Source organism: Lithobates pipiens, unplaced genomic scaffold (genome assembly GCF_037356315.1).
Source record: "Lithobates pipiens isolate NorthernLeopardFrog02 unplaced genomic scaffold, aLitPip1_a1.2 Scaffold_1, whole genome shotgun sequence".
In the NCBI taxonomy this organism is placed as follows: Eukaryota; Metazoa; Chordata; class Amphibia; order Anura; family Ranidae; genus Lithobates; species Lithobates pipiens.
Window position 1 is genome coordinate 120,356,596 of NW_027507685.1, and position 14,753 is coordinate 120,371,348.

Consider the following 14,753-nt stretch of genomic DNA (forward strand, 5'->3'; position numbering starts at 1 on the left):
TGCACATAAGAGGTAAGTATAACTAGCTTTTTTTTTTTTTTTTTTTTTTTTTTTTTTAAATAACAAACATGACTTTACAATCACTTGTTTTAAAAGTGCAATGCACAAAATACAGAGAAAGGCACAATTTCCAAAGCTTTACACAAAGTTAAAGTAAAAGTTTGAACTTTAATAAAATCTACATGCATTCATGTTGCAGCATCAGTCTGATGTTCTAGCTTTTTCCAGCTGGCTCTAAGCCTGGGAACTGAGAGTTCAGAAGACCGCTGATCTCTTGGTTTCAGCTCATTCAGAGCATTCAGCTCTGAGCAGAGAACGTTGACTGCCCCTATAGTGCTCACTGGGCTGGTAAGGGGGTTGGGCACAATTGGCTCTCAGCTGTCAATCATGCAGCTGGGTAGATCTTAACAGTATGGTTGTGATCCTTCTAGCGCCTGGAGTTGCTGTTGTTGTTTTTCTGTCAACTAACAATAGGCTTTAGCCTGCTATTAGCTGTCTCTGGTTCATAGGAGAGCAAAAGTAAACACATTTCTGTGACCCAGAGGTGAAGTATGGCCAAAAAAGTTTTGTCCATTCTTTTTAAAGCTGATCTCCAGGTTTCATTTAACGCGCAACTCCACTTTTGTTGGGGGGGGGGGGGAGGGAGGAGAGACATTCCCCTCTGGGTAATAATCTATGTACGCTACAAGGATTTTATCAAACTTTTGTTGCAGATTCTTACCTTTTGTTATTCTAAAGAAACCCCTGTGTGTTTGTGCTGAGTTAGTCTAATGGAAGTGGTTTCATAATTATAAACCAGTTGCAGCACATGCAGGGCTCTAATCAAGAAAATTTCAGGGCCTGCATTCCTTTAGATGTGATTTCCTATTGGGAGTACATTACCAAAAATGACATTTTTGTTGCAGGGGATGCCATAAATCTGACTTGTATCTTAGTGTAGACTTCTGGGAAAATCAGTGAGCCAATCACACAAGCAGGTAGTAATGTTTCTGGGGGGTGGACAGTACACTTTCAGTGTACAGAACACCTCTAGGTAGCCATGTTGCCTTGCATTTTCAGAAAAAAACTGAGGTGCAGCTTTTAAAAGGAAAGGTAATTTTTAAATGTGTTGTAAACCCTCCTTTTTAAAAATAAAAATAACAAACGTCATACTTGTCATAACAAACATGTCTGGGGTCCCCCGGCGGCACTAGTAAGTCCTCCCCTACATCGAGTGTCCACGTTGGAAGGCTCTCCTAAGGTGGACACCCGTGCAGGCGCGCTCCCGGGTCCTGCATCTGTGTACATTCACGCAGAATGCAAGACTCTACCCCGTCCCCCGGGACCTGCGTCACTGAATTTGATTGACAGCAGCGGGCGCCAATGGCTGTGCTGCTATCAATCTATCCAATCAAGAGCCGAGACAACGGGCAAAGAGGAAGAGCGCTTCTCCGCAGAGGGAACAAACGGGCTTAGGTAAGTAAAACGGGGGGCTGGGGCTCCAGTCGGTGTCAGTTTTTTCACCGTAATGCAGGCAAAAAAACACTAGTTTAGAACCCCTTTAATATCGATCAATTACAATATGACTTGTTTCACAATTGTATATGTTATATTATTATTTTTTTATTTGCTATTTTTTTTTCTTCCCCCATGAAAGTGGAGTTAACCTTTAACTTTAAAGCAAGCTGTTTCAAATTAACTTTTTACTTCTCTATTACATGGCTCTCTGCACTCTATAACTCTATCTAGTGATGCACCGAAATTAAAATTCCAGTGCTGAAAACTGAAATGGACAGATAAAATAAATAAAATTTAATGTCGCCAGCATTTTTTTGCGTTGAGGTCAGTGGGTTGCGATTTTACATTCAAGTCCATGGGATGCAGCCTGCCGTTATAAGCACCTTCTCATTTTTGCTTAAAAAAAAATTTAAAATGAGAAGGTGCTGATAATGACAGGCTGCATCCCATGGACTTCAATGCAAAATCACGTTCCACTGACTTCAATGCAAAAAACACCAATGACGTTAATTTTAATTTTATTTTTATTTGATTTTTTTTTAAGGCAAAATGCTAAAATTTATTTGGCTGATAATTTTTGATGGTTGTTATATCCGTGCATCCCTAGTATAATCTGTATGTAGTGTCATCTGTAGTGTTACTGTAGATCCGAGGGGGACATGCAAGGAGAATAAAAAACAGCATTTTAGCTTGCACATGATTGGATGATAAAATCAGCAGAGCTTCCCCCCTCAGATTTACAGTGACTTCACTTTCAGTGCAATTTCAAGTGCACTTTGTACTTGTGGTTTGCACTTGTAGTGCAAAGTGGATTTGCCTTTTGCAAATAACCCCCATTGTGTTCATTGTAAGTAATGTCCTATGTGCTCCTTTTTTCTATTTTTTTTTTCCCCCCAAATGGAGCAAAACTGCATTGACATACTGTACAATTTAAAAATAAGACCCCTGAATGGTAATTAAAGTGTATATGAACATTGCAAAGCACGAATATGCTGGAAAACGAATGAGCAGATGCCGCCCACTCTGAAAACGGCTTTGGGCTTTTATTTGATATTTGTGTATGTTGATCAGACTTTTCTGCCTGAATTGTGCATTTCAACATTTTAATGTCATTCTTTTGGCATATTGTGTAATGCAAATGCGGTTTCAAAGAAATGTTTTAACTCGCTTTTTGTGTTTTTTTTTTTTCTGTTGTATCGTAATGTTAATAGACTGTATATTGTAATGTCAGGTTCACTTTAAAATCTCCAGCTTCACCCAGAACCAGAAATATCAGCTTGGATGCACTGACCCTATAAAAAGGCTTATCCTAGTGAAGCGGATTGTATAATGAAGTGCACTGGTCCAGGCTGCATGGACTTGTGGGGTGGGGGGGATGGAGGAAGGAGGCAGTTAACCGATGGCCTTCTTGTGCATAGGATGTCATTAGAATTTGTTCCTGGCTTCCAGCGCATTGCAGGGTGTTCCTGTCTGCTTCACTTCCTCCCACAGCCTTTACTGTGGGCTGGAATTCAGTGAGTCAGACTCTGGCCCTGGGTTGAAGCTGTGAGCATCCATGTGTGTCTCCAATGTGAGTGTCTCCCCTATGGCTGCAGCTGCCGCAGGCTCCGAGGCCCATTTATCATCTTGTCCCCTTGTTATTGCAGTTCCACGGAGCCCCGCTCACCATGTCTGAGGGCTGGGAGGACTGGCCACTGCTGGGCCCGGGCTGGAAACGGAGGACGGCCGTCCGTAAATCTGGACAGTCCTGCGGACACTCAGACACTTATTATCAAAGGTAGGTGAAGAGGTGAACTAAAGGCAACAGCCCTGAGATGTTCTAAGATGTTAGATAATCCGCTTGGTTTATGCCTGGCTGAACCAGCTATTGATTATTTAGTGTTATGTTACATTTGCTGATGCCCAGTTTATTTCAACTAAATCGACATTACAGTTCAAATAGGAGAACTGTGGCATAATATTTTTTGTATAATTTTTGAACTTACAAAAGTTTATACTTTTTATGTGACTTTGATTTATATACAAGCTGCTTCATAAATTCACAATTGTGTGTAGTACACAGATTTTTTTTTCTACTTTCTCCAGCATCACTGTGGATGTGAGATGCTGTGTTTAGCGTTCCTAATGCATCTTTTAGAAGAGCCCTAGAGTGTGCATTGTTTTCAATCACTGTGCTCCTCTCCTACAAAGACAGTCCTGCATATTTAATGGGCAAATATGGCTGCCCCCATGCATGTACTTTATTGTTCAATGATTGTTTTTGAACAGTTCCTGCTAACTGAACTTACTATAAGTGTGTTTTCAAATGCCACAATTATCACCTTGAGTGGTGGTTATTACCCCCTATTTTATGGATCACCATTTGAGGTAGCCAGGCTACTGACATTTTCATGAGGTTCGGTTCCATGTAATTCTCATAATAGGTTTCTTCTAAACGTGTGTGTGTGTGTGTGTGTGTGTCTAACCATTTTAAAAGCTTGAGCCCAACAAATTATAATTTCTTTGTCTGTTGAGGGACATAAAGCAGAACTTCATCCTAAAGGGGTAGTGTCGCCTTATACCCTCCTATCCCCTTTCTGTATTGTTGTTGCCACCTTTTGGAGGGGGGGGGCGTGCAGGTACCTGATTGTGACCGATACCTGCTTCCACTTGCAGTCAGACCGCCTCGGCAATCCACCAAAAGTTTACAGCCTCCCTCTTCACTGCAACCTTCTGGGACACATCACAGGTCCCAGAAGGCTGTGAGACCATTCACAAAGTACAGTGCATCTCGCACATGTGCAGTGGGCAGACATCTATGAAGCCGCAAGGAGTCACAGCCAGCTGCCCACAGTAAACATGCAGACGTTGAGACTTGATTGATGAAGACGCAATTTGGGTGAACACAGCACTGGACCCCTGGACAGGTAAGTGTTCTTTTATTTTTTTTTATTTTTTTTTGTATTTGCAGCTGCTGACTTTTAAATGAGGGGGAAAAAAAGGCTAAAGAACGGGTTTGAGAGGTAGTAATCATGGACAACTGATTTATACGCAGTTGTCCTGTTGTCTATGATTGCTACCTCCTGTGGTTCTCAATAGACAACAAAGAAAATAACTATCCTAAATGACTACCTGTACGGCGTTTGCATGTTGGGCCTGCCTGGGTTTCTTCCCACACTCCAAAGACATGCTGGAAGGTTAATTGGCTACTGTCTAAATTGGCCATAGTATGTGTATGTGTGTATGTGAATTAGTGACGTTAGATTGGTAAGCTCCTTGAAGGCTGGGACTGATGTGAATGTGTAATATATAATATGTAAAGCGCTGCATAAATTGATGCTATATAAGTACCTGTAATAAAAAAAATGTACAGGACACATACGCCATGGCACCTAAAACCAAAGGTGAAGATTGTTTTGAGAAAGGCTTGGATTCTTTCCTAGATACCCATAATATAACTGGGTACTAACATTTATAGGCCAAGTTGATCCAGGGAACATCCAATTGCCCCTTGGGGGATCAGGAAGGATTTTTTTTCCTTGTGCTGGAGAAAATTGGATCATGCTTTATTGGGGGTCTTAGCCTTCCTCTGGATCAACTGTGGGTATAGGATTGTAGAATTTTATTGTTATATATATATATATATATATATATATATATATATATATATATATTTTTAATTTTTTTTTTTTTTATTTATTTTTTTTTTTTTTACCCCTTTCTATTGGTTGAACTGGATGGACTTGTGTTTTTTTTTTCAATCAGACTATGTAACTATATGTGTAAGAAAGCGTCCTGTACTGTACTCCAAGATATGGGATTTAGATGCAAGTCAAATTTTTATATATATATATATATATATATATATATATATATATATATATATATATATATATATATATATATATATATATATATATATATATATAATTTTTTTTTTTGTGGACTTCTTAGAGGTACACAGGAGAAGCTAGTAATCATAGAAGACAAACAACTTGATTGGTTGAACAATTCATGTAGCACAGTCTATATTCTGAAAGATACATTATTTTTATAGTGGAAAAAGCCATCGAGTAGTTTTGTTCTACATGTGACCAGCATTAGACTGACTTTATATACAGTAGATCAGGGGTAATGAATTCAAATTCAAGGAGATCCGATCTCCAAAATTTTCTTTGGGCGGAGGTCCGAATCTCAAGTCTGTCCTATGACTCAGAAATATTGTAGTAACTGTATATCTATCAAAAACATGAGAAATTTACAATTTCCTTAGCATTTCAACAATATTTATTGTAAAGTTACATCAGGTGTCCCCATCACAGTGCCCCTTTACATCAGGTGTCCCCATCACAGTGCCCCTTTACATCAGGTGTCCCCATCACAGTGCCCCTTTACATCAGGTGTCCCCATCACAGTGCCCCTTTACATCAGGTGTCCCCATCACAGTGCCCCTTTACATCAGGTGTCCCCATCACAGTGCCCCTTTACATCAGGTGTCCCCATCACAGTGCCCCTTTACATCAGGTGTCCCCATCACAGTGCCCCTTTACATCAGGTGTCCCCATCACAGTGCCCCTTTACATCAGGTGTCCCCATCACAGTGCCCCTTTACATCAGGTGTCCCCATCACAGTGCCCCTTTACATCAGGTGTCCCCATCACAGTGCCCCTTTACATCAGGTGTCCCCATCACAGTGCCCCTTTACATCAGGTGTCCCCATCACAGTGCCCCTTTACATCAGGTGTCCCCATCACAGTGCCCCTTTACATCAGGTGTCCCCATCACAGTGCCCCTTTACATCAGGTGTCCCCATCACAGTGCCCCTTTACATCAGGTGTCCCCATCACAGTGCCCCTTAACATAAAATAAGTGTCATGCTGATGGGCACATTTTATATTAAGGGGCACTCTGATGGACACAACAAAACGTGCCCCTTAACTTAAAATTTGCCCATCAAAGTGCCCCTTTTAATATAACATGTACCCATCAGTAGAAATTGACTCATGTATTTGTATATTTTATATGCACATATAAAAAAATCTCTTTCTTATGTTATTGCTAGCTGCACACTCCCCTGAAGAAGCATACAGCGAAACATGTCGGGAAGAAGTGCAATCAACTAATATTTTTAGGATCCCTCACACTTTGTAGTTATGAATTTGTTATTTTTGTACCATTTGTGTAGTCGTGATTAATGTCTTGACATAATATTTTTAATATATCTGAAATAAAATTTAATGAATTTTTATAAATATTTTGTTTTTTTGTAAATTGTACCGCACAAAAATCCCCTGCTACATTTTTTCCCTCTCTTTCTTTCCCCTTTCCCGAATATAGTATGTACCCGTCAGCCAATGACGGCTGATCATGCGATATAACGAAGCCGGTAAACGGCTATTATTCCTCCTCGCGCTGACAGCGCGAGGAGAAAAAAAAAAGCCGATCACCGGCGGCCATGATCGGGACATCAGTCCCGATCACGCCCAGCCCTGCTAGCGACCATCTGCCCCCTGACAGTGCCCACCTGCCCCCTGCAGTGCCCCACTTAATAAAAGTAAGTGCCACCCAGCAGTGCCCACAGTGCCACCCAGCAGTGCCCACAATCTGCCTCAAAGGTGCTGCACCCCAGTGTCGCCCATCAGTGCCCAGCAGTGCCACCTATCAGTGCCACCTATCAGTGCCCATCTGTCCTATCTATCAGTGGTGCCCATCCGTTCCATCTTATCTGTGCCCATCTTTGCCCATCAGTGCTGCCTTATCTGTGCCCATCGGTGCTGCCTTATCTGTGCCTATTAGTGCCGCCTTAACTATGCCCATCAGTGCCCACCAGTGCAGCCCATCAGTGCCCACCAGTGCAGCCTATCAGTGCCGCCTAATCAGCGCACTTCAATGAAGGAGAAAAATGACCCGTTTGCAAAATTGTATAACAAACTATTAAAACATGATTTTTTTTGCATCTTTTTTTGTTTGTTTAGCAAAAAATAAAACTCAGAGCTGTAACTAAATACCACCAAAAGAAAGCTCTATTTGTGGGAAAAAAATGATAAAAATTTCATTTGGGTACAGTGTTGTATGCCCGCGTAATTATCATTCAAAGTGCATCAGCGCTGAAAGCTGAAAATTGGTCTGGGACTGAGGGGGGTTTAAGTGCCCAGTAAGCAAGTGGTTAAAAATATACCCATCAGCGTGCCCCGCAAAATAAAATTTGTCCATCGGAGTACCCCTTAACATAAAAGGTGCCCATCAGCGTGACCCTTATTTTATGTTAAGGGGCACGCTGATGGGTATATTTTTATTGTGCACACCGATGGGCATATTTTGTTAAGGTGCCCCTTAACAAAACATGCCCATCAGTGTGCACATAAAAAATATACCCATGTGCTCCTTACAAAAAAAGCCCAGCATTGTGCATATTAATAATACCTATCAGTGTGCCCCTTAAAAACAGTCTCATGAATGAACACATCACTAATGTGCCCACATACCTTAACTGCAGGAGCGAGGGTACAACTGAAACTGCCTGGCAAGGAGAGCCAGGACCCGGGAATAGGGAACTGCAGGCAGCAGGGGGGCTGGGCGGGGCGCGCATGTGACGTCACACCCCTACTGCCCGTGAGCGTGTGTGTCTCTTCAGCTTCGAGAGACGCGGCCAGGAGAAGGGCGGGCGCATGCGCGCAGCGTCACTGGTTGCTGGGGAAACCCGCGGTCCCAGCAAACCAGTGATTGCTTCAATTTAGTATGCTGGCGGCACGGCGGTCCGGGCAGAAGCTCCGTTCGGTCCGGACTCGGACCGCAATTTAATGACGGCTGCAGTAGATAGTGCTTGTGAGTTGTTTAATATTTTCTGTTTCCGTTATGTAAAATTTCTGACATTACTTATCTTGCGCTTCTTGTTCGGTAGTCCCACTGGTCAGCGCTTTCGCAGCAAGCCTGAGCTGTCCAAGTTCTTAGGAGAATCTGTGGACCTGTCATGCTTTAATTTCAAGCAAGGAACCCTGATCCCACTGGAGAAGGTAGGTGATGTGTCTTCTGGGGAGTAGAAGGGGTTACTATTAGTCAGTCCGCTAATGACATTTCTATTATTTAGAGAAAGAAGATTAAGAAAAAGAAGAAGAAGGCAACGCCAACATCCCCAGTGCTATCAACCTCTCCGGTGACCCCAACATCTCCAGTCCAGTCTGAGAAACGTTTGTCCTTTCCTTTTCCATCTTCTAAAGAACACCAGCAAAATGGGAAGGAAGTAAAGTCAGTGACCGCGTAAGTTGCTTGCTTGAGTAGGAAGAAACTCTTCAAGTTTGTCTGTTGCATGACCAAGGTAGAGGCAGCGTCATACAGCAAAAGTGTCACTGTATTACTGTGAAATGAGACATAGTGTAAAAAATTGTAGTAATGCTTTATTGGTTTTACTCTGCTTCGTGTGTCTTGGGTGGTAATTTGGGGGTGTTCCAAGTCAACTTTGTGCATCCCATCTCCTCATGTTATGTTTTCTACAATAGAAAATAAATAAAAAAAAACAGCAGGGATAGTGCAAACTCTCATAACGCCACAGCAGATGGTTAAATTTATTGCATTTTAAGGTCTGCGAAGCTAGAGTGCAGTGAAACCTAAACAGCGTGTTGTACCAATGACTACTCTGCTGGCTAAATTCTTGTACTTGCCCACATCTTCATCCTTTAATTGGCCTTATTATAATGAAGAACTGTCAAAAGCATAGAGGGTGTCCCAGGAAATTGGAGCGGCTGTAATAAACTTGACAGGCTGTACCGGGTCTTTGACCTATAGATCTTATTGTTGACAGAATTTTGTAATCCCAGTGGGGTTTTTTTCCAGCTATACTCTGGAACTAGCCATGGGCACTTGATCTATGTATCAGGATGTCTTAACCCTGTACTGAAATACCGATGGCTGTTTATTGGTCACAGTCCTTGTGTTCAGTGTCTTAGATTGCTGTTCTCGCTCTGGAATATTGCTTTTACTGTAGAGTATTCCTGGTAATGAGTTGTTTATGCTCATTAAAGCTTTTTGAGATTTAAAGTGGTTGTAAACCTCAGTCATCAAATCTGAGGAAAGCGCATATATCTGTAGTGTTTACTTGTCTCTATCCAATGTTCACATTGACACTTCAAATTGCTTGACAAGTTGCAGTCTATTGCCAGCAATCGCTGTGTTCAAACTGGTGTGCCACATCATTTTGAAAAAGTGGAACGTGCCCGAACATGCATTGGCAATTTTGGGTACGACTTGAATAGATGTGCACAGAGATGCGGCTTTTTAAATTGCGCAATTTCAAAGCTGCAGTCGATGTGAACAGGGGCTAAGTGTTTTTTCTCTCTGATGCTTCCTTCCTCTGTTAGCATGAGTCACTTCTGAGAAGTGTTCAGACACATGAGAAAAAAATGTGTCGGGGAGAGAGCTCAGCACACAGCTTGTCTATTCAGAACACAGTTCTGCTGTGCATGTGAAGGAGGTGTGTTCCTCTCCTCCACTCAGCTCTCACACAGTGTCTCTGACCTCTAACTGCAGCTCTCCACCCCTCCTCTGTGATGCTGAAAAATGCCAAAGGATTTTTACCTAAAATCAGCACTTTTGAAGGGGTGTACAAAAGAGAAGACTGCAAATAAATAAGTAGAACTTGGAGGAGGAGGATTTGTTTAATCTTTGTATCATCTGAGGCTATTCACTTCACTGGATATATGTGAGGGTTTACATCCTCTTTAAAGAAAATAAAATAAAAAGCTGTGAAAAGGCAGAACAGCGTGTTGTGTAGTTCCAGCAACACTTGCAGTTAAGTGCCCTGTATTTTCATATACATAGAGGAGAGGAAGTTTGTACACTAAGGCGGTATTCTCTTTTAGAAGTGTATTGGGGGTCTGTAAGATTGGCTGCATTAAGAAGAAAAATGTATCACAATATAGGTAGAAATAATAAATACACTGTAACATGTGTAATGGTAGAGTATAAAGCTCCTCCAGCTCTATTTTTTTGTCTCTTTTGATTTGTGAATGTGCAGCACAGTTCAGTGTAACTTTGCTATCAAAAATTTGGGAGGAAATATTGTGGGGGTGAAGTTTGATCAAATCTACCCTCCAGGCCCCATTTACCACAGAGCTTGATGCACACAAAATCAACTAAGCTTTCAGTAAGACTTAAAGCAGAGTTCTGTCCACCCCTTTAAAAATTATACACATACTGTAGTTGCTGACTTTTAACATTAGGACACTTACATGTCCGGAGTCCAGCAATGACAGCACCGCAGCCGATGTTTACATCGACTGGTCGGGTGCTGCCGCTGCCGCCATTGCAGTTCGGCTACACTGCCGGGTTCCCTTTTTGGCTTCATGGCCGGGTCCCTACTGCGCATGCACCAAGCGTTCTGTCCTACCAGTCTCTCACTGGCCCACCAGAAGAGGGGGCCGAGCTGCTGACTTAATTTGCTGCGGCCCAGTCTCCTGGAAGTGAGGACAGGGTACCTATTGAAAAGATACCCGCTTTTGATAAGCACAGGGTCCACTTTTGGGTGGAACTCTGCTTTTAAAAGGGTTGATTTACTAAAACTGGAGTGTGCAAAATCTGGTACAGCTGTGTATCTTGGCCAATACACTTCTAACTTCAGCTTCCTCAATTAAGCTTTGACAAAAAAAAATGGAAGCTGATTGGTTTCTACGCAGAGCTGCACCAGATGTTGCCCTCTCCAGTTTTAGTAAATTAACCCCAAAGTGTCACTGAAGGCAAAACCTTTTTTTTTTTTTTTATGTCTTTTAGGGAGAGGCGCCCTCTCTATTTGTCCTGTTTACCATTATAATTGAAAGGGAAAGAAAGAGAAATCGCACATTTTGGGTTGGCATCAGAACAGGAATTGAGGGGGAAATCCCTTCTAATGGGGGGGCATTAGTTCTGGTGACACCCCAGGATGTCCTCACTTAGGACAGGAAGCGAAGGAAAATTTCTGCAATGAAACACAGATGTCAACAAAAAACTTTCAACCCTCCATTACTCTAAAAATGAACTCCTTTTTTTTAACAATGGATCCAGGTCTGAGGGACAAGAGCAGAAAGCTGCTAGATTTTATGAAAGATTATGGCTAGTCATTTTACGTTTTCTACTTCCACTCCAAGGTAAATAGCATAAACTCTGATTTACGTTGAATGGCCATCAGCATTTCACTTGCATAATGTTGCTGTCAAATCGCATGAATTGACAAGTGTAAGAAAGAATTCTTAAACACACTTCTCTTCTAGGTGCTGCAGCGGTTGTAAGGTTTGGTTTACTGGGGTCGAGTTCGGTCGGTCGAAGCGTAACATTTGGTACTGTGGTAACTGTCGTGGTAAGAAGTAATTTTAAACAGAATAAGAGCAGTATAAGGAAAAAAAAAAATCAAGTTTTTGTATGCGTGATGCCTTCAGTTTTCCTTTCATCCATTTTTATGGAACATAAACTGCACACTACTCAGTTTTTATTTTTTTATTTTTTTTTTATTTCTTGTGACAAACTGAATACCCAAACTTTAAGCAGGACTGAAAGCTTCAAGTAGTAGTAAAGTCTTTAAAAAAAATAAGTTCCCCTGCAAATTAATGACATAATATGCAAGTTTGCACCACATACTAGCACATTATAACAGACTTACCTGTAAAAGAGACCCTTCCAGCAGCACACGGTCACCGTTGACAGGTCTTGCATTTTTATCCAATATTTCTTATGGGTTTGCGTGCTCTGACCGCTTGACCAAGATGCTATGACGTCACTCCCACCCATGTGCTTGGGAGTCATGGCCAGGGCACAGTGCTCTGGATTGACATCACATTCAGTCATAGTGTAGTGCACATGGGCTGGTGACGGTATTGATTGTACCTACAGGAAAGCTTTTTTTGTAAGCCTACCTGTAGGTACAAGTGACCATCCAGTGTTTGCTACTACTTGAATACTCGCCTGTCTAACGGTCCTGCTCTGGCCTCCGGGACTCTATTGGCTGCTGGGTGAAGCGATCCCTCTTGTGCAGGAAGACGTCATCCTTACATTCAGAAACTGGCTGGGCGCTATAAGCTGAGCTGCACAAGTTTACAGAGCTGGGGAAGACCGCGAGCAGGCAGTTAGGGGCATATTATTTGCAGAAGTCTCTTGCATGTTTCTTCTGCAATAAAAGCCTGCCTGCTTGCTGTTTCTTTTAGCGGAACTTCAGTTCCTCTTTAATATGCCTTTATCTGCTAGGAAGTATATGGAAAGCCTCCACACAAAGAAAAGGGTTGTATTTCCATTATCAGTCATAATGGTTTAAACTTCTCCTTCTAGAAGACTAGGTCCTTATTACAGGTGCAAGGTCCTGAATTTCTCTTTCCTGATAACTTCTTCCTACTCTCATCAGCCATCCTTTCTTTAGTGCACTGATTAGGTAATAGGCTGCAGTGGATTATTCAGATTATTTCAGTAGAATGGCAGGTGTCAGCAGTCTGCATTGCATTGAAGTGTGGAAAATCACAACAGCTCAACTTTAACCAATCATAAAGGGTTACTACTGTGGTCTACCTCTGCAAAGTTTTTCTAAAAGAACATCTGAAAATTTTCACCAGTGCTACCTCGGGGGAACAGCTGCAGATTGTGGTGTCATGGAATTGTCAGTTATTGGCACTTCCTAATTCGGTGAAGAGATTTAGGCACTTATAACTTTATATATTCATATAAACACATGAAGGTCCAGGGGCTCCTTTTTTATTAAATTTTTTTATTTTTTATATTTGTAGTATTTGTATTAGATAACGGTTCTGTTAAATTCAGCTCAACATGTGTTACAATTTATATATTAAGACTTCAGTAAATACAAAATGCAACAATAAACACCATATCATGTATAATTTATTTCAAAGTCCACCATACTTCCTCATACACAAAAACAGAGTATTCTACATAAACCTATCATCCCTTGTTTTTATATACGAATTACAAATGCATGTTACAGTTTGATATATTTTACATTTACGGGAGTCTCCTACGTCAATGGGTTTTTCTCTGGTCTCGTCCACTTCTTCAGGACTTGAAGAAACCAGTTCATGCAGTGGTATAATCTCATGGTGTACATTATTTAAATGAATTGGTATGTTGTATTCTAACTAGTAATAAAACCGTTTATGTAATCATTTTATATATCTATATCAGAATAATGTTGTTGCTGTATTACACCGATTATTGCATTTGGAATCAATTTTTAATATCTCTATCGATAGTATTTATATTATGGTATTTATTGTGTATTGTATATATTAAAGCTGTAGAATATGATTTAGAATAGATTCTTTTATCTAAAGAGGCTATAATACAGTTTATTTGGGTGATCACCACTGTGCACACGCTTCTGGGATATTTTTATTTTATTTTAAACCATATGCCCTCTGTTGGTTTAATGTCGGCCGTAGCTTTTCACTATTCTCTCTCCAGAGAAATGGTCAGGGAGATGGTTGCAGAGAACAAGAGTCCAAAAACTTTTTTCGAGTTTGTTTACAAAAGTACATTTTACAGTGTTTGTTTTGTTCCCCCCCCCCCCTTTTTTTCCCCCTAGCTGAAATCGAAATGGGCACAAACTGAACAGGTTACATGTAACCTCATTTCTCTTCAGCGCTTTCACAATCTGCTTTCTTCTCTTTGTCTCTGTCTCTGAGACTATAATATATTTTGCAGTTATCCCATTGTTCTCCCTATGTATCTTTTAAAGGTCCAGCCAAAACATTTTTTTACTGCAGCTATAGAAATAAAGGACAGGATGAAGATTAAAATAAGTAAATTGATGAGGTTTGCAATCCTCTTATTGGGATGGGAACCCCCTTGATTGATATTTGTGGAGCACTTTGTTAACCATGTACCAACAACTAAATTTATTTTGATATTAATCCTGAACCTATGGAGAGCTAAATGGCTTTCCAGATCAAGTCTAGGCAGTCACATGACATCCTTACAATTGCATTGTAATCCTGTGAGATAACTGTTTTTCTATCTTTATTTTTAGCTAATCGAAGAGCATTTAACAGGGAACAGAAGCTGCTAAAGGTGAGCCTCTTTTTATTGAAATAAATGCGTTAACGTTATTTGGTGCCCCAAGTCCATCTCTGGTCCCACTGTGGTGTTGACAGTCAACCAGCTTAACTGCAAAGCCATTCCTTGTGTAGTTCGCTTAGTCCAGGGGTCTCGAAACTATGGTCCTCCAGTTGTTCAGGAACTACAATTCCCATCATGCCTAGTTATGTCTGTGAATGCCTCATGGGATATGTAGTTCCACAACAGCTGGAGGGCTG

General features: G+C 41.2%; 1 protein-coding gene across 1 annotated transcript in view; it reads left to right on the forward strand.

Moving 5' to 3' along the window:
- LOC143974159 (methyl-CpG-binding domain protein 1-like) overlaps window positions 1-14,753 on the forward strand; it is a 92,215-nt gene that overhangs the window by 15,736 nt on the left and 61,726 nt on the right. Inside the window, exons 2-6 of the mRNA XM_077475282.1 lie at window positions 3,144-3,274; window positions 8,378-8,489; window positions 8,564-8,733; window positions 11,715-11,800; window positions 14,468-14,508. Of these exons, the coding sequence (XP_077331408.1) occupies window positions 3,165-3,274; window positions 8,378-8,489; window positions 8,564-8,733; window positions 11,715-11,800; window positions 14,468-14,508 (519 nt within the window). The 5' untranslated portion in view covers window positions 3,144-3,164. The remainder of the gene's footprint in view (window positions 1-3,143; window positions 3,275-8,377; window positions 8,490-8,563; window positions 8,734-11,714; window positions 11,801-14,467; window positions 14,509-14,753) is intronic.